The sequence below is a fragment of the Sander vitreus genome, chromosome 11 (genome assembly GCF_031162955.1).
Source record: "Sander vitreus isolate 19-12246 chromosome 11, sanVit1, whole genome shotgun sequence".
NCBI classification, from domain to species: domain Eukaryota; kingdom Metazoa; phylum Chordata; class Actinopteri; order Perciformes; family Percidae; genus Sander; species Sander vitreus.
Window position 1 is genome coordinate 29,077,586 of NC_135865.1, and position 24,821 is coordinate 29,102,406.

At 43.1% G+C, this 24,821-nt stretch overlaps 1 protein-coding gene across 7 annotated transcripts in view; it reads left to right on the plus strand.

Annotated features, from left to right (window-relative positions):
• Positions 1 to 2,278: 2,278 nt before the first annotated feature.
• caska (calcium/calmodulin-dependent serine protein kinase a) overlaps positions 2,279 to 24,821 on the plus strand; it is a 182,220-nt gene continuing 159,677 nt past the window's right edge. For all 7 annotated transcript variants that reach the window (XM_078262669.1, XM_078262670.1, XM_078262672.1 and 4 more), the window contains exon 1: positions 2,279 to 3,110. In XM_078262669.1, coding sequence (XP_078118795.1) covers positions 3,052 to 3,110 — 59 coding nt within the window. In that variant the 5' untranslated portion in view covers positions 2,279 to 3,051. The remainder of the gene's footprint in view (positions 3,111 to 24,821) is intronic.

Below are 24,821 nucleotides of genomic sequence, written 5' to 3' on the forward strand. Positions count from 1 at the left end.
ACCTTTGCTCCCCAAAGAGCAAAATGGGTTAAATGATGATTATGGTCTCAATCGCTCAGTTCAGGTCTTCTTCAATACAGCATGTTGTTCATTTTGTAAAGGATACTCCCATTTATTTTTAAAGTAGCCGATAAAGCAGGGGATGCTTTAGGACCTGTCAATCAGGAACAGAGGCTTAGCGATGCTAACCATGCTAACACTGTGGACATTAAAATAGACTTCAGCTTGTTTTGGGGTGTTGTCCATATTTTTATCTTAAACTTTGACCCTCACGCTGTATGTTTTCACTTTATCAACGTTATAGGAACATTTTGGTCCCCTTAAAATGTTGTGATCAGCATTCTGTCAACCAAGCTAGCTAGTTACCACTAGCATTAGCTGGTAACTTAATAAGGTAAAGATTGTTGATTTTCTGTTCTGCTGTACATGCAGATGAATGGCGGCAGTAGCCGGAGGTCCGTGTTTACCTGCCGGTAAATCTCCACTGGATGACTCGCTTCAGAAGGGTTAGAAATCGGTGACTTTCCCTCTTTGCCGTTTACCTTTGCGCAGCGACAGTGCAACCATAAACAACTCTGGCTTGGCCGCGTCATCCTCCTGTACTTCCGATGCTTTAAAAATTTACAATACATTGTAAGTACATTTACTTATACACACACACACACACACACACACACACACACACACACACACAGACTGAGATACACAGATACACACACACACACACACACACACACACACACGCACACACACACACGCACAGAGATACACACATACACACACACACACACACACGCACAGAGATACATACACACACACACACACACACACACACTGAGATACACAGATACACACAGACAGAGATACAAGCACACACACACACACACACACACACCCACACACACCCACACACACAGACACACAGACACACACACACAGACACACACAGCCCCACCAGCTGAGTCTAGAAGGGTGTGTTGGTTAGAGATAAGATTTTTCTCTAATGTCCTGATTTCTCTTATTCCTGCTCATCACCTCTTCACTCGTACACAGCCTCACCACATCAGTATGGGCGCACATTTTACGCTTCAGATGGCCCAAATAAAAGACGTTTGTGCTACATAAGCAGCCATGTATCAAGGGAGAAAAGCAACAGGCTACCTACAGCAGCTGCTAAGGGGCTCATTTAATTACATTGAATCCTTTTTGTTGAAAAATCATAAATAAAAGAACAAGCTCATCATCTTGGGTTTACTAACTCTGCTTAATTATTCACAGGGCTTTAATTAGGCAATCAGCTGGTAATGTATTTACCCCACCAGAGCCTATAAAATATAAATAGATGGCATTTGTCTGTATGTTGTGCTCACATGTCAGCACTAATTGTGTTGTAGTAGCACAGTTGGTGAAAGGTGTGAATGTTACTGCCCTGACAGACAACCTCAGCCTGTCAGTCAGTAATATTGTCTCAATTTGGCTAAAAAATTAGTCTTTTCTCATACAGTAGCACTTAACTTTACAGTTTTACTACTATCTCTATTATGAAGGCTTTTACAGAGTTCATATTTAACTCGTAGCCTGGTTTTTAGAACACTTGATTCACAAACACATGGTGAAATTTGATTATTTTATTTTTTTATTGATGTATTTTCTGATTTATGAAGTGATAAAAAGACATATCCAAAATCCCCTCTTTAAAAACATTTGACTCTATTATTTCAACAAAATAAAACAACAATTTTGAACCTGGCTTTATCCAATGTTCACATTTATTTTCCAGAAATGCATGCAAATTAGTGCATATTTAATAAGATAATGCCTCCTTTGCATATTTAAAAATGTAATTTAAGAAAAGTTGTTTTAGGCTACAATAATAAATGCCTTAATGTTAATGTGAGTCATCAACTAGGGAAGTTTTATCATGGTGATATCTAGGTTGTTTTTTCCCCTATTCACCTGTGGTGTAGGCAGGCTATTGCCTGAAAGACCGATAACTTCTCAACTTATCAACAACGTTACTTGTTAATATTTATGGGCATTATTCAGTCATACTCCTCCTTACTTCCGGGTGGGAACACTTCGATTTCTAGCTTTTGAAAAAGTCCAAAAGGAAACTGCGGTTTTAGAAAAGCCTTTTAAAGCGCCGCCACTTCGCCATATTGGCTCAAAGCCTATAAGCCTCAAATGAGAATCCTGGGTAACGGCTTGGCGCCAAAATGGAGGACGGCTGAATAGTTTCATAACCCCCGTGTAGGAGGAGGAGGAGCTTGGTTTTCTGGAAGCTCCGTGGAGCTGCACGTCCAGGGCTGGCACACGGGCGACGGAGTGGAGGCGGAAAAGGCGACAGTTGAGGGGGGAAAAAAAACATAAACCAACGGCTGTAAAAGTGTCGCCGAGCCGAGGAGAAAGAGACGGAGAGTGGAGCTGCTGAATTGTTCCTGAAGATTTGAATCCGCACGTCAGTTACACGCGACAGGAGGGCTGTTTGTGTGCCTCCCTTAAAAACAAGAAAGAGTGAAAGGCTGCTCGGGAAGTGAAGATCACTGTAACCCACCTGGATCCTCGCTGTAACCCGAGCCTGATGCACTAAGGTCCGCCGGGTCTGTCTCCCCTCTGTGAGCACTTTAAACCCAGTGTAACAGGAGCAGACACCAGCGGAGGAGTTTACGATAATGTTGGTTTAACAGCCACGTATGGTTTGCTTTTTGACACGGGAGTACGATACTGGGAAGCAGTGGGAAAGGCGGGGCCGAACCGGTGGACTCCTAAACTGGATTATTGAGCTCCCCCTGTGCCGATTCACCCACAGCGACGCAGCGTTATTGGGGGGGCGGGGGGTCGACGAAGGAGGCAACAACTGGAATTTAGAACCCTTTCTTTGGAACTCATTAACGGCTACCCTGCTGCGGACGGCACGAGCGGGGTTTTGTCAGTTCTTTCTGTCAAACGGCCAGCTGCGTGTGGCCTCCGTTCACCTAGTTTATTTAGGAGCACCATCAGGTTTGGGACGCATATTTTGGGGATAATTTTTCCCCCAGCCGGGGTCGGACTATGGCGGACGACGACATTCTCTTTGAAGATGTGTACGAGCTCTGCGAGGTCATTGGCAAGTAAGTGTTGCATTGATTTATTTATTTAGTTTTTAAACAAAATTGTATTTATTACGGTGGACGTTTATCACTGGGGCTTCCCAATTAGCTCCTCATAATATCCTGAGGGTATTGCACCCATAATTGCACACACTGTAGGAACTAATGGTGTTCCCTTGGTCATCATAGTTGAATGTATAGTGACCTTAATCGTTCCTATACCCCTTTGGTAACAGTATAGCATTTTGAATAGAAGCAAGCATACCCAAAAACAATTTTACACATGCATTATTGCCTGTTTTATGGACGCGATAACAGTTGTTGCATGCATTCCCAGTTTTATTGCTTTATTATTCCAACATGAAGATAATATCATATTTCACTGTGGCAGCATTTCTTCTTCCTCCCTCCCTCCCTCCCTCCTGCTGCACGCTCTGAGTGCTGTAGTTTTCCCAGACATGCACACAGTGCTTGGCATCAAACCGTGTGCTGTGCTTTGACCTAGTGGCAGTTGGCAACTTGCTGCAGAAATTAAAGGGCAGGGCACCAGACCCATCATGAGTCACGCACGCCGCACATCTGGTCATCGTTAGTGACTGAAAATGTCTCATCCAGCCTACACGGAGGAGTAAGATTCACTGCAAGGGTAAAGAGAGGAGAGCTGGGCATGATTTGGGCAATGTTTTTAAGCAAAGAGAAGACCCAGGATTTTTTGTCTTGGTTGTGTTCCTCCAGCGTGGAATAAGAACCGAGACTATTCCCATAATAAAATGAAGAAGTACCGGGTTTCCCCTACCACTGTAAGTGCAGCGCCCAAGCTGAATGGATGTAAAAATCGATGTGAGCATCAAAACTATCTAAATGACTTCTCTCAGATCTAATCAGTGGTGTAGTCTACGTGACACGCAGGTACACGCAGTATACCCACTAAGAAAGCTCCAGGATTTCCATATACCCACTTAAAAATGCCCAATGACACGCAACAACATACTTCCCGTTATATTTTTGATATATTTTCAATTGTCATCTGTGTTTTTCTTCTTCACATAGGATAAATAATAAATAATATAATAAATAAAGGTATTTCCACCGTAAATTGGTGCATGGAAGTGTATCCGAATACAGGAAATGAAGTCGTTGATGCTCAAAACTTCCCTTTTGGGGGACCCCCCACTCAAAAAAAACTTCCCTGGGGAGGACAGCCAGATCCCCCACTATGATATGCCCCCCTCCCCCAAAGGCAGATTCTGGCATATATATATATATATATATATATATATATATATATATATATATATATATATGTATATGTGTAGTATACATTAGACTACACCACTGGATCTAATCATTGTAGTCGGTTCCCAGTGGACTTTTTGAGCAAGTTTTGTCTTTAAGCATTTTGAGTGTTATTTATTTATGATCTGCTCTAGCTTTTCCAACGTTTAAGACAGATATTGTAGTAATAATGCTCCAAAGTGAAATTTCATTTTTCTTAAGGCCCAGACACGCAGAGCCGATGGCCAAACGTCAGCAGAAAAGGCAGTTGGGCAGATCAGTCTTCCAGAGTTGGTCAAAAAAGTGCCTCAGAATACACCGAAGAGACGAGACGTAATACGTCTCCGTAACAGCAGGCGGCGCTAAGCTGTATTGTCGCCTAAAAATGTAAACTGGCAGCTGACCGCCAGACTGTCATGGCGGCTTGTTCAGAATACGATCTCATGACTACTAAAATAGCTTTTAGTAGTCATGTTAAGAGAGAAACAGGCCGTGCAGCTGCTGAATCTGTCTTCATTTCAGATCAACAAAGGTCAGTTTAAAAGATGTTCGTCAGATTTTGAGAGACTCTAGTCATGCTCACCCCGCTCCCCGTTTCCTGGTTAGCTCTCCACCAATCAGATGGGTCATTTGAGTCCGACTGCCGGCAGCGGGGGGGGGGTGGTGGCGTCCAACTAGGTGCTGCGCTACCCCTGGCGTCACGCAGTGCGCCCAAAATATTACTATTTTTTTAAAGATTATTTGCAGCAAAAGGCTGCAGGCCGGAGTCGAACCCGGGCCCGCTGCGTCGAGGAGTAAACCTCTGTATATGGGCGCCTGCTCTACCCACCGAGCTATCTGGGCGCCCTACCTAGAGGTGCGCAGATCCGCAAATCGCTTATTGTGTAGGTGTATTTAAGACACATAATAGTCCGGTTTCTTTTATTTTTTTATTTGACCCGGCCCTACTATTAACAATGGGTTTCATGCTATATGAATAGCATTGCCGCAATGTAAACAACGATATAATACTAGCAGAAAGACTGTAAACTCCCTTTAGAATAATAGTTTCAGAGTGTGACGGGTGAAATGATAAACTCTGGTTGCAATAATCACCGTCCTTCTGTAATCCTGCTTTAGAAGTGAGGCGAGGTAACAACGCTCGGTGTATCATTAACATTTATCCATATAATTATAATCTATTGTAGCCAGATAGGGTGTTGGGACAGACCTAGTAGATGTTTCCATGCTGCTCCTGGGATGACTAATAACCAAAAACATTGAAAATGGCAGCAAGAACTGTCTATACAGCTCCAGTACAATTTCTCTGATTCCAGGCTGTTAAATGTGAACATGTTCTGGTTTCTTCTCTCCTCTGTGACAGTCAACTGAATGTCTTTGAGTTGTGGACTAAACAAGACATTTGAGGACGTCATCTTGGGCTTTTTGGGAAACACTGATCCACATTTTCTGACATTTTAGAGACCAAACAACTAATCTATTGATAGAGAAAATAGTCAACAGATGAAATGATCGTTGGCCTAGTTGCAGCCCTGAACCAAAACCAGCTACAAATTAATTTGGTCACTTTTGTCATTTTTTTTCTGGTCACTTTAGTCGTTTTTTTTGGTCACTTTTGTTGTTTTTTTGGTCACTTTTGTTGTTTTTTTGGTCACTTTTGTCGTTTTTTTGGTCACTTTTGTCGTTTTTTTTGGTCACTTTAGTCGTTTTTTCTGGTCACTTTTGTTGTTTTTTTGGTCACTTTAGTTCGTTTTTTTGGTCACTTTTGTTGTTTTTTTGGTCACTTTAGTTGGGTTTTTCTGGTCACTTTTGTTGGGTTTTTTTGGTCACTTTTAGTTGTTTTTTCTGGTCACTTTTGTCGTTTTTTTTGGTCACTTTTGTTGGTTTTTTTTGGTCACTTTTGTTGTTTTTTTTGGTCACTTTTGTGGGTTTTTTTGGTCACTTTTGTGGGTTTTTTTGGTCACTTTTGTTGGGTTTTTTTGGTCACTTTTGTCGTTTTTTTTGGTCACTTTTGTCGTTTTTTCTGGTCACTTTTGTCGTTTTTTTTGGTCACTTTTGTCGTTTTTTTTGGTCACTTTTGTTGGGTTTTTTTGGTCACTTTTGTTGGGTTTTTTCTGGTCACTTTAGTCGTTTTTTCTGGTCACTTTTGTCGGTTTTTTTGGCCACCAAAACCAGCTACAAATGGCAGCAAGAAGTGTTTTCTCTCTGGCGACCAAGCCTCTTTAACCTTTATACTCATTCAGCTTTGTTCTGCTCCACCTGCACCACACCTGCTGGGACTTTCCACCTTGATATCGCACAGCTTTAAGAGCGCCAGTATGGAGTGGAGACAATCTTGTTTTGAGGCGAAATCTGTTTTTTGCATCGCACGCTGCATGAATACAGGGTTTTTCCTGCATAGAGGAATTTTTGGCACCCAGGAAAAAACCCTGATAATGTTTTGAAAGTTAACTCTAATTGTGTCTTGGGTTCCGAATAGGGCTGCACGATACGAGGAAAATGTCAAATTGCTGTTATTTTGACTGATGTTGCGATGTGATTCATGATATTGGTCATGTAGTGTGACTTTTGCAAGAATCTGTACCAAACAAAGATGTTTTTTGTAGTCTGTAGGATGGGATTTGTAGTCCCGGGACGTCTCTGCATCACCACAATACTTCATTCAGAATGGTTAGACACATATTTGCCTTTAACAAATATTGCGTCCTGTTTTTTTCAAGTTCAATACATGCAACATCTTGCCCCCTCCCCCCTCCTGTTCTGAGCCAGGAAGAACCCTGTGACTGTGTCATCCACACGGCTGGTCTTGAGTGAAGCCGTTCATCATTTGCCGTTGGGAAACAGAAACTCCGTGGGAATCAGGAGCTCGGCAGGCTTTGACAGACGTAGTCAGTCGTATAGCAGGCCGACTGGTTATGGGGCGTCTGCCGTGTCACACTGTTTGTCAGGGTGATGAGACGCGCGCTGCACACCGTACATGTTTAGGCAAGCCTTAGAAAGGTCTCAACAGTCACAAGCAGTTTCTTTCTCTTTCTCACTCTATCTGCTCTTAGCAGCCGTGTGCCTTCATGTATAATGTTAAAAATACAATAATCTAGAGCTGCAAAGATTGTGAACCAATACATTAATCGCCCACTATTTTGATTATCGATTACAGGGTTTCCCCCGCAGTTATAAGTCTAAAGCGTTGTATATGTTTCTATGTTTCTGAGCTAAATCGACACCGTGACTACGTACGTGGATACCCTGACGTGCACCTCTCGAAAAATGTAACTACACGTTTTTTTTTTGTTGAGGAAAGGCCCCCTAAACCCCTGCCAAATACGCACCAAGTCTTTCACAAACCGAGGGAAAACACTGGAGTCATCGGTCTGAGTAGAGCTGGGCAGTATATTGATATTATAGCGATGTCGTGATATGAGACTAGATATCGTCTTAGACTTTGGAGATCGTGATATGACATAAGTGTCTTCTCCTGGTTTTAAAGGCTGCGTTACAGTAAAGTGATGTCATTTTCTGAACTCACCAGACCGCTCTAGCTGTTCTATTATTTACCTTTTACCCACTTAGTCATTATATCCACATTACTGATGATTTCTTATCAACACTACAATATCGTTGTGGTATCGATATCGAGGTATTTGGTCAAAAATGTCGTGATATTTGATGTCTGAGTGATATTTTTTCATGAAAAACATGTCTGATTCCAGCTTGTTAAATGTGAATATTTTCTAGTTTCTTCACTCTGTGACAGGAAACTGAATATGACACAAGTTGAAGTCTTGACCCAAAACAAGACCACATAACTGATCCATTAATCCAGAAAATAATCAACAGATTAACTGAGTAATAACTGTTAGTCGTAGCTATAGGGTTAAAGTAATCCATTCTCTAATTAAAATGGATAGATAGATCTCATATTGATTCATCAAATCCAGAAATTGATCTTTTAATATCTGCCTTTTCCCAATTAATGTATAAGTAAAAAGTACTTCAGACATACTTTTTGGGGGTCAGTTCTTAAAGTGCTTATATTAAAACATGCACAAAAAAGATATATAACACAATAAAGGAAAGGGGGGGGGGAAAAGCCAAAAAGCATAATATGAGCACTTTAATGTAAACATTAACCTGGTGCATTATACAAATAGCTGAGGGTTGCTTCTTGCTTTACAGCAACAATTTACAGCAGAAGTTCTCTGAGAATCTCTTTTTTTGTACGTTATGAAATGTCCCTAATCCTGTTGTTGATTGAATCGGAAATGTAATCGGGAACCAGAATAATCAGCATTTTAAGCCTTGTGTTGTCTTCCCGGCGACCATGCACCTTTTTGTTTTTCTGGGGCTACATTTAATTAGCTTTTTTCCGACACTTTTGTCGTTTTTTTGGTCACTTTTGTTGTTGTTTTTTGGTAACTTTTGTTGGGTTTTTTTGGTAACTTTTGTTGGGTTTTTTTGGTCACTTTTGTCGGGTTTTTTTGGTAACTTTTGTTGTTTTTTTTGGTAACTTTTGTTGGGTTTTTTTGGTCACTTTTGTCGGGGTTTTTTTTGGTCACTTTTGTTGTTTTTTTTGGTCACTTTTGTTGGGGGTTTTTTGGGTCACTTTTGTTGTTTTTTTGGTCACTTTTGTCGTTTTTTTTTGGTCACTTTTGTCGTTTTTTTGGTCACTTTTGTCGTGGTTTTTTTTGGTCACTTTTGTCGGTCAAATCTGGGTCAGATTTGAACCCGAGAACCATGGGAGGGTTAAACGTGTTCAGCCAGGGTTGTTGTAGGACAGGAGGAACACATTTTAAAGCCAGATGCTTTGAGTCGGCCACACACAAACACACTTGGTCTCAGTGTTCCTCGTTGCGTCGGGCAGATTGTCCGTGATTTACAGTTTGCAGAGGAAGAGAGCGGCTCTTTATCAGCCGACCCGCTGCTCTCTGTGTGGAGAGCTGCTGCAGCCACAGCTTCTTTTTAAAAAGACTGCACTGAAGCAGCAATTGTGGTTTGGTTTTTTTTTTTACATCCTGAAAGTCAGACACTGGGATTAACCGGAGGGAAACCCAACCAAATGACAACACCGCAGGCAGGAAAGACATCACTTTAAAAGCCCAGCGTCCTGAATTAAACCCATGTAGTGGCAGATACAGACCTATATATAGGTCATCCTGAACCGTGTTTTGGAAAGCAGCGTTGTGATCCGTGCTCTGTGTGTGTGGCCCCTGGATTTATGCAAGTGTGTGTGGCCCTGTGGAAAACAGGATCCGCCCTGTAGTTGTGTGTCCATATCAGTGTCTTCCCTGGCTTTGTGGAAGACGTAGGTGAGCGTATTTAGCGTGGGGTTTAGGCGTCCTTCCTCAAGTAAACCCCGAATCATTTTATGTCTATTTGTGGGATTTTGTCTCTTGTCTCTCTGTGTTTCTGCGTGTCTTTGTAGCCGGTTTGTGTCCCTTTTGTGGTAGTTTTGCGTCACTTTTTCACATCACTGTGGACCGCTATTATCACCATATCTGTGTCTAAAACGTTGGAAAAAGCTAGAGCAGATAATAAATAAATAACACTCAAAAAGCTTAAAGACAAAACCCTGCTAAAGAAGTCCAACTACAACCATTAGATCTGAGAAAAGTCTTTTAGTTACCGGTACATTAATTCGGCTTAGGGTGCCGCCCCGAAACGGTTCAGTTGCTGCTCCTAAACCTTATAACAGCGGGTGAAAACCCTGCATATTCGTGCACATGCATTAGTTGACTATGCATGAACAAGACTTAGCGCCGTGCTTGTATTTTTAGCGCGTTGACCTCGGACAAAAGCATGTCTGTGACCCACGTGAGCATGTTGTGTACATCGGTCTTGCTGTCAGATTGATCCTGCCCGTTGTGTAACTGTGTCCCGAGGCACAAAAACAAGAGGACGGGGAGGGGGGGGCGAAATGAGAGAGAGCGAGAGAGAGAGAATTTGAAATGGGATGAGTGAGGGAGCAGGAGAGGTCAGGGGCACAGTAGAAGGAAGCAGTCCATTAGTTTGACTCACACTTTAAGAGACATCCTGTGCCTTCGGGCCACGCTCTTTTTTTCTAGTTCATCCTCGGAAGAAAAGTTGCGCCTGTGTTTCTCACAGTAGGAGACGTAACGGCACTGTGGTTAAAGAAATGGACGGCAAAAAAGATGTTTGCTTTTGTTTTCCCTTGCAGCTCCAAAACTGCACTGCAGTTAATACTTGGTGACAACAGCAAATGCTAATTTCAGTGCATCAGACCCAAACTGCACAGTATCCCAGGTGTGGCTAAAGTTACCACGTCATGGTTGAAACATCAGTCTACACAATGTTAAAGGGACAGTTCACCCCAAAATCAAAAATCAATTGTCAGTTGTTTTGGCGTGAGTTGCCCTGTGTTGGAGATATCGGCCATAGAGATGCTCAGATTTTTTGTCGAAGAAAACCAACGTTAAAAGAAAATATTGAAAGCGTCAAGAAGCGCCGATAATGGAGGGAGGAGGGAGAGAGCAGGGGGAGGAGAGGTAGAGGAGGGAGAGAGAGGAGGGAGAGAGAGGAGGGAGAGAGGCGCAGAGAAAGCGAGAGGAGGGGGGAGAGAGAGAGAGAGAGAGAGAGAGAGAGGGAGGGAGGAGGGAGAGAGCAGGGGGAGGAGAGGTAGAGGAGGGAGAGAGAGGAGGGAGAGAGAGGAGGGAGAGAGCAGAGGGGGAAGAGGAGAGAGGGAGAGAGCAGTGGAGAGGAGGGGGAGAGGAGAGAGAGGAGGGAGAGAGCAGAGGGGGGAAGAGGAGAGAGGGAGAGAGCAGTGGAGAGGAGGGGAGGGAGAGAGAGGAGGGAGAGAGAGGAGGGAGAGAGCAGAGGGGGAAGAGGAGAGAGGGAGAGAGCAGTGGAGAGGAGGGGGAGAGGAGAGCGAGGAGAGAGGAGGGAGAGAGCAGAGGAGGGAGAAGAGGGGAAGAGGAGAGAGGGAGAGGGGAGGGTGTTGAGCTTCCTGACTGTCTGGGGAATGAAGCTGTTTGCCAGTCTGGTGGAACAGGTCTTGGATACATATGCCGGCTCTTTGCCGGTATCACGTTTAGTTGTCCGACAGATTGTCAGCGGCAAAGATTTTCGTAAAGAAATATGCCAAATAAACAAATTAATAGCATAACATAATATATCTTTTTTACCTTTTTTTAAATAGTTTTGATGCTACACTAACGGGGAGAATGATGCCTCTCTCATTCCCTCTCTGTCTCTTTCCAGAAATCATGGTTGTGAGCAGTACCTTTTTAGGAACTATTTCAGGGCTGTCCCCTGTTAGTCATTGTTAGTCAACTAACACTAATACACTAATCGATTAGATGATTTAAAGCGTCAGATCTGTACGCTTTTTAAAGGTTCTTAAAATTGGAAAAGCGCAATAAAATTGCAGTCCATTTCCCATCTGTAAAACTGAGTTTCTCTTACAAAGAATCATGTGAAAGCACCACTTTAAGTCTTGTGTTTACCAGAGATAAGCTTCTTAAAGGTCCCATGGCATGAAAATTTCACTTTGAGGTTTTTTTTAACATTAATATGAGTTCCCCCAGCCTGCCTATGGCCCCCCAGTGGCTAGAAATGGTGATAGGTGTAAACCGAGCCCTGGGTATCCTGCTCTGCCTTTGAGAAAATGAAAGCTCAGATGGGCCGATCTGGAATCTTCCCTTTATGACGTCATAAGGGGAAAGGTTACCTCCCCTTTCTCTGCTTTGACCACCCAGAGAATTTGGCCCCCCCATGAGAAAGAGAGAGACATCATGGCTTGAAAACAAGCAAAGTGGCAGTTGGTCAAGGCCACACCCCCCCCCCTCCACCTTGCCCCCCCCCCTCCTCCTCAATAGCATTTAAAGCTACAGACACAGAAATGGCACATCCTAAGGAAAGCTCATTGTGGGACTGGCTCTAGTGGCTGGAATTCTGCACCAAGGCTGAATTTCGGGAAAGAGACTTCAGATACAGTATTAGGGGACCACTAAGGTCTATATAAAAGAGACTTCAGATACAGTATTAGAGGGACCACTAAGGTCTATATAAAAGAGACTTCAGATACAGTATTAGAGGGACCACTAAGGTCTATATAAAGAGACTTCAGATACAGTATTAGGGGACCACTAAGGTCTATATAAAAGAGACTTCAGATACAGTATTAGGGGACCACTAAGGTCTATATAAAAGAGACTTCAGATACAGTATTAGAGGGACCACTAAGGTCTATATAAAAGAGACTTCAGATACAGTATTAGAGGGACCACTAAGGTCTATATAAAGAGACTTCAGATACAGTATTAGGGGACCACTAAGGTCTATATAAAAGAGACTTCAGATACAGTATTAGGGGACCACTAAGGTCTATATAAAAGAGACTTCAGATACAGTATTAGGGGACCACTAAGGTCTATATAAAAGAGACTTCAGATACAGTATTAGGGGACCACTAAGGTCTATATAAAAGAGACTTCAGATACAGTATTAGGGGACCACTAAGGTCTATATAAAAGAGACTTCAGATACAGTATTAGGGGACCACTAAGGTCTATATAAAAGAGACTTCAGATACAGTATTAGAGGGACCACTAAGGTCTATATAAAAGAGACTTCAGATACAGTATTAGGGGACCACTAAGGTCTATATAAAAGAGACTTCAGATACAGTATTAGGGGACCACTAAGGTCTATATAAAAGAGACTTCAGATACAGTATTAGGGGACCACTAAGGTCTATATAAAAGAGACTTCAGATACAGTATTAGGGGACCACTAAGGTCTATATAAAAGAGACTTCAGATACAGTATTAGGGGACCACTAAGGTCTATATAAAAGAGACTTCAGATACAGTATTAGGGGACCACTAAGGTCTATATAAAAGAGACTTCAGATACAGTATTAGGGGACCACTAAGGTCTATATAAAAGAGACTTCAGATACAGTATTAGAGGGACCACTAAGGTCTATATAAAAGAGACTTCAGATACAGTATTAGAGGGACCACTAAGGTCTATATAAAAGAGACTTCAGATACAGTATTAGGGGGACCACTAAGGTCTATATAAAAGAGACTTCAGATACAGTATTAGGGGACCACTAAGGTCTATATAAAAGAGACTTCAGATACAGTATTAGGGGACCACTAAGGTCTATATAAAAGAGACTTCAGATACAGTATTAGGGGGACCACTAAGGTCTATATAAAAGAGACTTCAGATACAGTATTAGGGGGACCACTAAGGTCTATATAAAAGAGACTTCAGATACAGTATTAGGGGGACCACTAAGGTCTATATAAAAGAGACTTCAGATACAGTATTAGGGGACCACTAAGGTCTATATAAAAGAGACTTCAGATACAGTATTAGGGGACCACTGAGGTCTATATAAAAGCATCCAAAAAGCAGCATGTCATGGGACCTTTTAAGTTCTTGTTCTTGATACGTTTCTTGGAAATATATCATCCAGCGTGAATAAGCATAAAACAAATGACTAACAGAGTAAAGAAATCTAATCTCAAAACGACTGATTGGTCGACTAGGGGATAGCCCTAAACAAACTATTTTCTTTGTCGTAGTTCCTACATGAAACTTGCTGTTGAGTTTTTCAAATGTATTCATTTGGCGCTTTAAACGCCACCAACCATGGGCCGTCTATGTCCATTATATTGGAGGGGGGGCAGACATCTCCACGTTCGGGGAAATATATGTATTTTTGATTTTGACAGTCACGGGCCATTGAGAGGTTAAGCAGCGAACGATAGACTGTCATCTCCTCTGCAGCGGAGCCAAAAAACGGGTGTTAATATTAGCTGAATGAATCAGCGGCCCTCCTGCCCTGAACATTTGGACTCACTGTGGATTTAAAAGTGGATATTGTCCTCTAACATTCATCTGCTGCAGAGCTGATCTGCTCCACTGTGAATCAAGGAACTACCCTCCCATTTGCATACCTCACGGCGTAGGAGGACACCCGGGGGTGCTGTACAAAGCCTGGATGTCATTATAACTCTCGGCCCAAGTAGACGTGTGTTAACCCTTGTGTTGACCCGTTTTCAACGTTTTTTTAATAACAGAAATATGGGTTTATTAACAACCAAAATGCCCCAAAATAACTTGGATGCATGCATGTACGTTGTATGGAACCCAGACAACATATACAGCCATGCATCCATGTTCTTCGCAGGTAAGATTAATGATTACTTCCATTGAATGTTGGTTGTTTTATTTAATTTCATGGCATCTGAATTTTTTCCCGACCAAACATTGATATAAACCAGTCTGTGATTCACTCAACATCCTCTGATCTTAACTATTGTATTAGTCTAAATAATTCATAATATCTGAGAGGGACAAAAACGTTTAAAAAGCACCAAAAAAGTCGGAAAAAGTTCATGGATGACAGTGAAGACAACACAAGGAATGATGTGTGTATGTGGTGTCAGTTCTTGCAACTGCGCGGCCCAGTGTGTCCCTGTTCCAGGAGGTGACGGGGGGGGGGGCAACGTAAGCCCGAGGCCTAGCTCCATCTCCCGTGCACGTGTCCCGTTCACCTCGTGGAGTGAACCGACATCACCCTGTAATCCACGGGGAATGAAATACCTTCTACTACTGTTTTCAAGGAATGTTTGTGTGTGTCTCTCCCTCATCCTTCTCCTTTCACTCAGCAAGAGAAGAGGGGTTCCTTTTGCCAAGGTGCAACCCACCAGTTTAGTTAATTATGTAATTTAAAGTGCCCATATTATGAAAAAAAAAACACTTTTTCTGGGATTTGGGGAGTTATTTTGTGTCTCTGGTGCTTCCACACGCATACACACTTTGAAAAAACCCATCCATGCTGTTCTGAGTGAGATCCGGTTTCTGAATGTGTCCTGCCTTCAGTCTCCGGGTGAGCTGGTCAACATTTGCACGGCTTTCTACATCACTAGCCGAGACGAGGGGGTTAGGGGGCTAACCGTTAGCATGCTAGCTCGTTCTCAATGCTACAACACTGCTACAACACACACTAGTTCACCCTAAGCTACAAAATAAATTGTATGAAACTACTTCCATGTCCCTGTTCTGCAGGTATTCCACACAAAGTTGGAAGTGTGCTCTCGTTTAGAAGAAGTCTCCCAGCTAATCCTGCCTTGTACTGACTGAAGTTGGAGAAACAGCTAGCTAGCTGATGTGATCCTTACCTAGCTACTGAGCGTGTAGTCCTTACGTAGCTACTGAGCATGTAGTCCTTACCTAGCTACTGAGCATGTAGTCCTTACCTAGCTACTGAGCATGTAGTCCTTATCTAGCTACTGAGCATGTAGTCCTTATCTAGCTACTGAGCATGTGCGACTGCCAACAAAGATGTTCCAGCAGTGAGAGGTCTCACTCTGTAGCTAAAACAGAGACCTGAACACAGGGTGAAAAGAGGAGCTGCAGCAATGAGCAGTACAACAACAATATGGTGTTTTTTGAAAATGGTGTGTGTGTGTATGTGTGTGTGTGTGTGTGTGTAATGTATATGTATATATACATACAATCTCAAATTACAATTATGAACCTGAAGATGCACATAATATTGCCACTTTAAAGGCTCTGCTAAGGTTTTGTGTGTGTGTGTGGGTGTGTGTGTGTGTGGGTGTTTGCACTAATTCGTCCTTGGTAAAATGTGTTAAACAGTGACCTGCAGTATATCTGGACAGGCAGCTCCACTACAGGAGCTATAGACCGTAGCCACACTGCTACGGTTTAAAGGTGCCCTGCCACACAAAACTGTAATTTTTCTTTTTTTTTTTTTTTTAAATATGTTAGGTCTACTACATTTGTTCAGAAATGTAGTAGTGTGGATGTAGCCATAGGGCTTAGGTTGTTTATGGTGATAAGTAAGGATGCAAGATTGCAAAAGATGCAAATATCCAGATTTTTGGGGTATTTGGCCAAATACTGAACCCCCTGGTTGAGATTCTGCTGAGTCCTCGTCCCGTCCTCAGTCCATACATTAATGAAGTAAACAGTGACTGTCCTTCCTTTGCCGTACCTGAAGTTGCTGCATTCTGGCTGCTGTCTGTAGATTCCTTCATGCTCAGCTCGTATTCTTCCAGATGTTTCATACCAGATGTTTTTTTTTAATGATTATTTTTGGGCTTTTCCGCCTTTAAGTTTTGACAGGACAGCTAGGTGAGAAGGGAGCGAGAGGGGGAAGACATGCAGGGAATTTGTCACAGGTCGGATTTGAACCCTGGACCTCTGCGTCGAGGCATAAACCTCTCAGTATATGTACGCCTGCTCTACCACTGAGCCAACCCGGCCACCATACGCAAATGTTGTAACAGCGGTGATGTTGTGTATTGTTTAGGGTCCTCGCCACCACCAGACTAATCAGCATTGCAGATTGAACATGTAGCTGGACTTGAATGGCCTTCTTTTGACTGAAAGTACTGCCAAACAACACTTTTTCTGCTCACCAGTTCCATTTCCACTTCCTCTCAGCCTGCTGCATTGAACGCTCCACCTACGTAAACACCTTCCCGTAACCAACGGCGCCGTCATTACGTCGACCAGCGTAGCGCAAGCGTAGGGTTCGGTTCGGCAGAAACCGAACCCCGTCAAAAAGCCCAATATTTGGCCGAATCTGAATCCTGGATTCTGTGCATCCCTAATGATAAACGAGGCTAGCTAATGCTGAGCATGAATTAATTTGTCTAGAGGTATTCTCCAAATAACCCACCCAGGCCATGGCTCCAGCAGACCCACGGGCTGTGGGTCAGCAGGTTTAACACTGCTTTGTTTACATTGTCAGATCTAGGTGTGTTTTATAAAGGGCAGCCTGCCCAGCACTGCACTTAATGACTGTTGTGTTCACTGCAGAGGCTCTTCTCCTAGAAAAGATATACTACACTTGGGGGCAATTTGAATAACGGCGTCTGCCAAGTGGTGGGATTCTCTGTGCTGATTGTCCCTTTTTAGTGGTTGAGATTTCTGCTTGGCAGGGATGTTCCCTCTCTAACAAGTTCTCTTTAGCTCCATCCTAATAACTCTATTTTAATTGGGCGTCTTAAAGGGTAACTACCGTTTTTTTTTCAACCTGGACCCTATTTTCCTATGTCTTTGTGTCTAAGTGACTGATGGGAGCAACAATCAACAGCTTGTATTTACCTTCACAAAAGTGCTCGTTTTGCAGTTGGCAGACTCAGATTAATATGCTAAGTGCCTGACATTATGGAAAGGATTTCTAAGGAGGTCGACCTTTCTGTTAAAGAGTAAGATCCTTTTTTTAAACATAAAAACATCCGCAAAATTGCGTTCGCTAAGCCCACCAGACTCCATGTAAATAAACAGTTATTTTAGCATCGTAAAATACTCTTCATTCAAAGTCGACAGAAACACAATAAAACTATGAAAAGCCACTTTGGGTCGTCTTTCCACTTTTCCAACCATCACAACTCTAGTTCTGGTTGAAATAAACACAGTTTACCGATTTACATGTGAACATATGATGGCTCTTTACACGCTAAAAGTATTGCTTTTTTTAAATGGAGTCTGGTGGGTTTAGCGCTAGCGACTTCAGAGCTGTTTCTGGTTAAACAGAAAGATCTCACAGAGGTTTTAGAGATCTATCTCTGTAGGGATCCTTTCCATAATGTTGTCAGACACTTAGAATAACAATCTGAGCCTGTCAGCGGCAAAACGAGCACTTTTGTGAAGGTAAATACAAGCTGGACATTTGCCCTATAGAGCTCAACAGTCCCGTCCCTCCTCTGAGAGACCTTGGGTTCCAGAAGTAAATTTCCCGTCATTTCTCCCGTTGACGTCTGGAAAAATCCGAACTAGAAAAATCAGAGTAGAATGAAGTACTTATCAAAGACATCGCGAATAAAAGACATTTATCTCAAAACAAGGTTGGTGCCCCATGATTTTTGGCGTCGATATGAGCGTATACAATCGCTGAGTCATGTCGTAGCTGGTTTTAAGTCTACCATCGACGGTTACCATTTTATGGCTTATACTCCAGTTTGTCAATGGAGAAATTGCATTGTATTTTTACTTCCGAAACCCGCTGTGGGCGGGACTGTTGAGCTCTATTAACTTACATTGTAGCTTGTTTCGCCTCTCTCTTAATACTGGACCAATGTCAAAGATTGTTGTTCCCATCAGTCACTTAGACACAAAGACCTAGGAACATAGGGTTGAAAAAAACGGTAGTTACCATTTAAGTCGTTACTGAACAGTATACCAATTAAGACATGCACATTTTTAAAGTCATAACGCGTCAACAATGTGGCTGTGGCTGAATGGGGTTTGCGGCCTCCGGGGAATACACTCGTGGTGGAGTTGTCTCCGGGGCCTTTGTCCGCCTGCACCATGTGTATAATTGTGTGCAAGCAGCTTGTGTTAGATTATCTTGGTCTCTCTGTTGGGGTTTGGAGAAGAAAATCAGCTGAGAGTCTGCTTCCTGCACGCACAATTACACATACATGATATAGCAGCGAGATCTCACACACAACCACTAAAATATTTATCCACCTTCATCAAGCTGGGAAAAACACCCCCAAGCAGCCCTCTTTTGTGCAGCTGTAAGTAAAAAGGCTTCATCTGGCTTCTTGTTGAGCCACTCAGAAGAACAAGCCCCGTTCAAGTCACACAATAGCTACCTGCTAAAGTACACTCTCAGGTTGTTTACATTTTTGCTTGTTGTGGCTTTAGTTTGTGGGTTGGAATACGAGATTTTCTCTAAATCTCTTTTTTGGTATTTGGTGTATACATAAGCAACCCTCCATATTGCAACTCAGTATTTTCCTTGGCTTTGTGGAAGACTTTTTTTTTTTTTTTTTGTGTGGGTTTTTTTAGGCCTTTATTTCCACAGGACAGATGAAGGCATGAAAGGGGAGAGAGAGGGGGGATGACAAGCAGCAAAGGGCCACAGGTCGGAGTCAAACCCGCGACCGCTGCGTCGAGGAGTAAACCTCTATATATGGGCGCCTGCTCTACCAACTGAGCTAACCTGGCACGGAAGACTTTTTATTTTAACAAAAAAAAGGAGAAACAATTTCCGCCGTACATTTTGTGGGTTTTTGTGTCTCCTTGTACTCGTGTTGTCTCCTTGTACTCGTGTTGCGTCTCTTTGTAGTCGTGTTGTGTCTCCTTGTACTCGTGTTGTGTCTCTTTGTAGTCGTGTTGCGTCTCTTTGTAGTTGTGTTGTGTCTCTTTGTAGTTGTGTTGTCTCTTTGTAGTCGTGTTGTGTCTCCTTGTACTCGTGTTGTGTCTCTTTGTAGTCGTGTTGCGTCTCTTTGTAGTCGTGTTGCGTCTCTTTGTAGTCGTGTTGTGTCTCCTCGTATTTGTGTCTCTTTGTAGTCGTGTTGTGTCTTTGTAGTCGTGTTGTGTCTCTTTCACATCGCGTAGGACCGTTAGTATCTCAATATCTGTGTCTAAAATGTTGGAAAAGCTAGAACAGATAATAAATAAATAACACTCAAAAAGCTTAAAGACAAAACTTGCTAAAAAAGTCCCAACTACAATCATTAGATCTGAGAAAAGTCTTCTAGTTACATTCATTCGGCTTAGGGTGCTGCCCAAAATATATAATGGTGGGAAAACCCTGGCATCTTACAGATTATTAGACGTGCTTGATATCGTATGTTTTGAAGTGAGTGGTTGACCGAGACAAGTGGAAGTTATGGCTGCGCATTGTGAGATGTCGTTCACTGAAACGAAGTATATCTGGTCTTAAGCTGAGTAACTATCTGCAGCTTCTCCACCAAACACACAGTCCCTAAGATATTTATAGAGACGGCCAGACACTGGTTCATTGTGAATCAAGTATAGATGTGTTTTTCACCTCCTCAGACTGTTGCGTATGCGCGGCCGGCAGCATTGCAGGAAGAGCAGCGTAATCAGAGCTGTTACCCAGGGACCTCTTCTTGCTTTCTTCATTTCCACTTCATGTTTGCATAGAGGCAACAAAAAGCATATGTGACACGACACCTGACCTTTTTAATAATGGAGTCATGCTCTCCAGATGATGCGGAGGAAGAGGCCTGTTTGATACAATCTGTCTCGTTGTTATTAAATTGGCTAAGCAGGCTAAGTATATGAGTTATCTGTGCAACAGCAGCTTCTTCCAGGACACTGACCCACAGAGCCTCGTCACCGACAACTCAACTGCAATATCGTTGTGAAACTTCTCTAAAGTTTCTTCTAGATCTGGGCTGTTGGAGCACATTACAAGTGATAGCATGCTCTGTCTTCTTAGGGAAACTGAACTTAGTGTCTACAGTTGGGTGCAAAAGCTTAGCAGCCCATGGTTATTTCCCATCAGAAAAAGAAAGACTCTGAGTTTTTAATCAGTCAGGATCACAGTTTGCGGTCACAGCCGGTTTCTGTTAGCTACCAAGGTGATGCAGTATCTTTATTTTAATTGACCCCGTGTGTCGGAGTGCTCTCCCACAGAGATGTGTGTGTATAACTGTAGGTTCATGACACACAAGGTGCATTCCATAGCCCTTAAATTGCCTCCTCGACTCCTCCACTTGCCTCCCTTCCTCACGTCGTAGTCCCTCCGCCCGGGAGAGACCCGAGGAAATCATTGGAGGAGAGAGGCAACGAGCAAAGACATCCTTTCCTCTAAAGCGTCACATGAATTCGCCAGCTGTTTGGGCTTTGAGTTAGCAACTCCTTCAGCTGCACAGCTTCCTGCACTCGTGTGTCCTCGCCAATAGCTCCTCGATGATCCCTCCTCTGGGCAGAAATAAGAGCTTTGAGACGTCCTTCACCGAGGAGGGACAGAACAACTTCTGGTTCAGTCGAGGACAGAGGAGTTGAGGAGCTATCAAATAAAGGGTGATGAGATAGCCTGACAAGCCAGCCCCACATCCAGATGTTGGGTCTGGGTCTGACCCACATCCAGATGTTGGGTCTGGGAACTCACCATTGGCAGGGCTCAATCCGAGGGGCGGGACAAACGGTTGTCTTTCAAATTCCCTCTGCACGCAATAGGATAGTGCTACAACCAACCAGAGCAACGCTAGTTGATAGGTTAAACTTTTGCCATATCCGGTCGGCAAAACTGCAAACACATCTTCCTTTTTTTAAGAATGACTTCAGTGCCGTTCTTTGTTCTTTTCTCAAAGAAAAGCTGAACTCCAAGTCTTCCAGAGTCGCGGCCAAAGCCGATTCCAAAGACCGCCGTTCACCAGCAGCAGCAGCCATCTTCTTTGTTTTCAAGTAGCAGGGAATTCACGCGGAACCGTCGCCCCGCCCACCGACTCTATACACGATGTGATTGGCCTGACTAGAGTTTGGTTTTTCCAGCTTGCAAGCCAACGGAGAGTTGCTAGACGACCCTGGCTGCAGATTACATTTGGTGTGCCACTAGGCTGCGTCTAGATTTGTAGGTTAGATCATGAGATGCAGCTACAGAAAAACATTTTAAAAGATGACGCTCTCTGTGAAGTCTGCTGCATAACTTAACACTTGCAGCAGCACAAAGGTTTGTATGCTAGTTGACTTGGCTTTTATGGACAAATATGTCTGTTTTTTTAGTGTCTGTGGGTTTTTGGTTTGTCTAAGTCGGGGTTAAAGTTGCAAAAAGTCACCGAAATTCTAGTGCTATTTTTTTCTCCAGTTTATTTTCTTTGTCCCACTGTCGTTCATTTGTGGCCTTTTTCAATCTAAACTGATTTCCATGCTGCATGCCAAAGCACACAGTGTCACCTAGGTTACAGCCGGGGCCTCCTGGAAAAAACAACACCCACCATGCAACACACGGGGAAAAGACCTGTCCCTTTCCAAACTTGAGAAATAGCTTTGGGGAGTTTTATAGCCGCGGAAGTCTAGAGGACATTGTTCATTGTCGACCCACACAGAGCGTCAGAAGTTACTCATTACGCTAACGCTGACCAACCTAATGAAAGGTGAACATGCTTGTTTTAGAGAGACGTTTGGGCTTAATGCTGAGCATGTGCTCCCCGTGACAGTCGGACCTCTTTGTTCAGTGACGGGAGGAGAGAAAAGAAAGATATGAGAAGAAAGGTTAGAGCTATGGGCTTAAAGTAAGAACCCCTACTGTGCTAAAGATGGTTTGCAGATGTTGAGTCTTTGCAGTGATTTCATCAGTTGTTTTTTTTTTTGTTTTTTACGGCACTAAACCAAAAAAAGAAAGCTAACCCTGTTTTTCAGCTCGTAGCTAAATAACCTGGTGCTTAAGTCAGGTCAAGTTGTTAGTTCATTTAAAGTGGATTACACTACCAGTGTTTCTCTATCTTTGTGGAAGACTTAGGCATATTTGGCAGGGGGTTTAGGGGTCTTTCCTTAAAAAAATGTGATGTTTTTCAGTAAACAAAATATGCAATTTGACATCATGTTGGACCGTTATCATTTCTTTGTCTTAAACTTTGGAAAAGCTTGAGCAGATAATAACATTCAAAAAGCTTAAAGACAAAACTGGCTAAAGAAGTCCGACTACAATCATTAGATCTGAGAAAAGTCTTTTGGTTAGTTTGATGCTTTTTTTTTGTTGCCGCATTCATTCAGCCAAAAACGGCTCGGGTGCTTAAAGCCCTTCAAACACCTTAAACACCTTCCTCAAGAAAATATTAAGTTTTTCAATGTCAAAATAGGCAATTTTCCTGTACATTTTGTGTCTTTGTGGGTTGTTGTGTCTCTTTTTGGTCATTTTTGTGTCTCTTTGTGGTACTTTTGAGTCTCTTTTTTGCATCATTTTGGCCCGTTATCATCACCATATGTGTCTAAAATGTTGGAAAAGCTGGAGCAGATAATAAATAACTAACACTCAAAAAACTTAACGCTAAAGAAGCCCAACTACAATCATTAGATCTGAGAAAAGTCTTTTAGTCAGTCATTCGGCTTAGGGTGCTGCCCAAAACGGCTCGGGTGCTGCACCTAACCCTTAGAATGGCAGGGAAAACCCTGGATACGATCAGTTAAAACGTTAAAAACAAAATGATTAACGACTGAGTGACTGGCCGGCGCTCACAGCAGGCAGCGATGCACACCCATAAAAACTAGCATCCTTTCCAGTCCCTTGAAGTCTTCCCTGACATGTATATTATTAAAGGACACCAGGGTCATTGTGATGTGCTAAGCAGAGTAAAGCAGGATTTACGCCGCAGCTTGAATTAAGACAATGTGGTTTTCCACCCGACTCACCGCAGCCACTCTTGCTCCGTTTCTCTGTCACCGAGCCCCAGACAGTTGCACTTACAATGGGGCTGGGACACAGAGCATGTGTCGCCCATCTGTCAGACAATATGCCAACACAGCCATAATACGCCGGCTAAATGTGGCTGCGGCCCGTTAAGGCCCTCCGCACCGATGCTCCTCCAAATATTCACAGCTTTCTAACCCTAATCTCCACTCGGGCTGCAATGTTTCAAACTAGACTAGATAGATCTTCATTGTCATTGTTTTCAACAGCGAAACACAGTTTAGCAGCTCTCAATATGACCGTTAAATCACAGAAACACGATGTATATTTCGTGTTGTTATTGGTATTTAAAAATGAAAGATTGTGGCCTGGCAGGGGTTCCCGTCGGGTGAAACACGGCCTGTCCCTGCCGTGCTATACATGCGCCGGCCAGCCGTCAAAAACCTCCCCACCTCTGCACCACACGCTGCGTCTCCTCTGCAGCCACCATTAATGATTTAAACCTGGTTGTAAGCTACAGCACAGCCACAGAATTTGAAATAAATAATTAAATGGGTGCAAGTCTGTCAAAAAAATATGTGCGTGCCTATTCTGTGTGTGTATTTGACCTGCTATATATCTGTACAGCTCCATTATATAATCACAAATCAAACTTAAGGACAGACAATTACTGCGTTACCAGCTCTCACAATCTGATGAATATTTGTCTGTCTGTATATTCATGTGTTAAGCATGATTTATGGTTGTGCAGAGACTCCACGCAGCGCTCTCGCCGTAGCCTACGTAAGTAGCGTGAAGTGTGTGTGTGTGTGTGTGTGTGTGTGTGTGTGTGTGTGAGAGCGAGGGAGAAGTGAGAGAGTGACAGCGATTAGCTTCGGAGCGAGTAGCGACTCCAGAGTCATAGTGAGAGAAACAAAGTGTCGCACCAAGCCACTGCCGAGCGGCGCGCGGTTACATTTTTTCGAGAGGTGCACGTCAGGCTACGGCGTAGGGTCCGGCGTAGGTCCGTGTCTCCACGTACCTACGTATGTAGCCACGGCGTAGATTTAACGCATAATGTCTCTCAAATGAAATTCAACCTGAACACAGTCAGGCGTTATACTAATCAATAAGAAGCGTTGTTTGGGAGGCAGGCTGGCTAGAGTGTGATCAGTGTTCATCGCTGCTACACGGGACGTCCCGTCTCTAAAGAGCCCATTATGACCATTCAGAAGAAGAAGGAAAAAAAACAAAAAACATGTTAAACACAAAAACAATGAGAGACTGAAGCATCTATTCTAGTTTTCACCCTAGGCCAACTTCACAATACATCAGACTCATCTGAATGCGCACACAGGCAC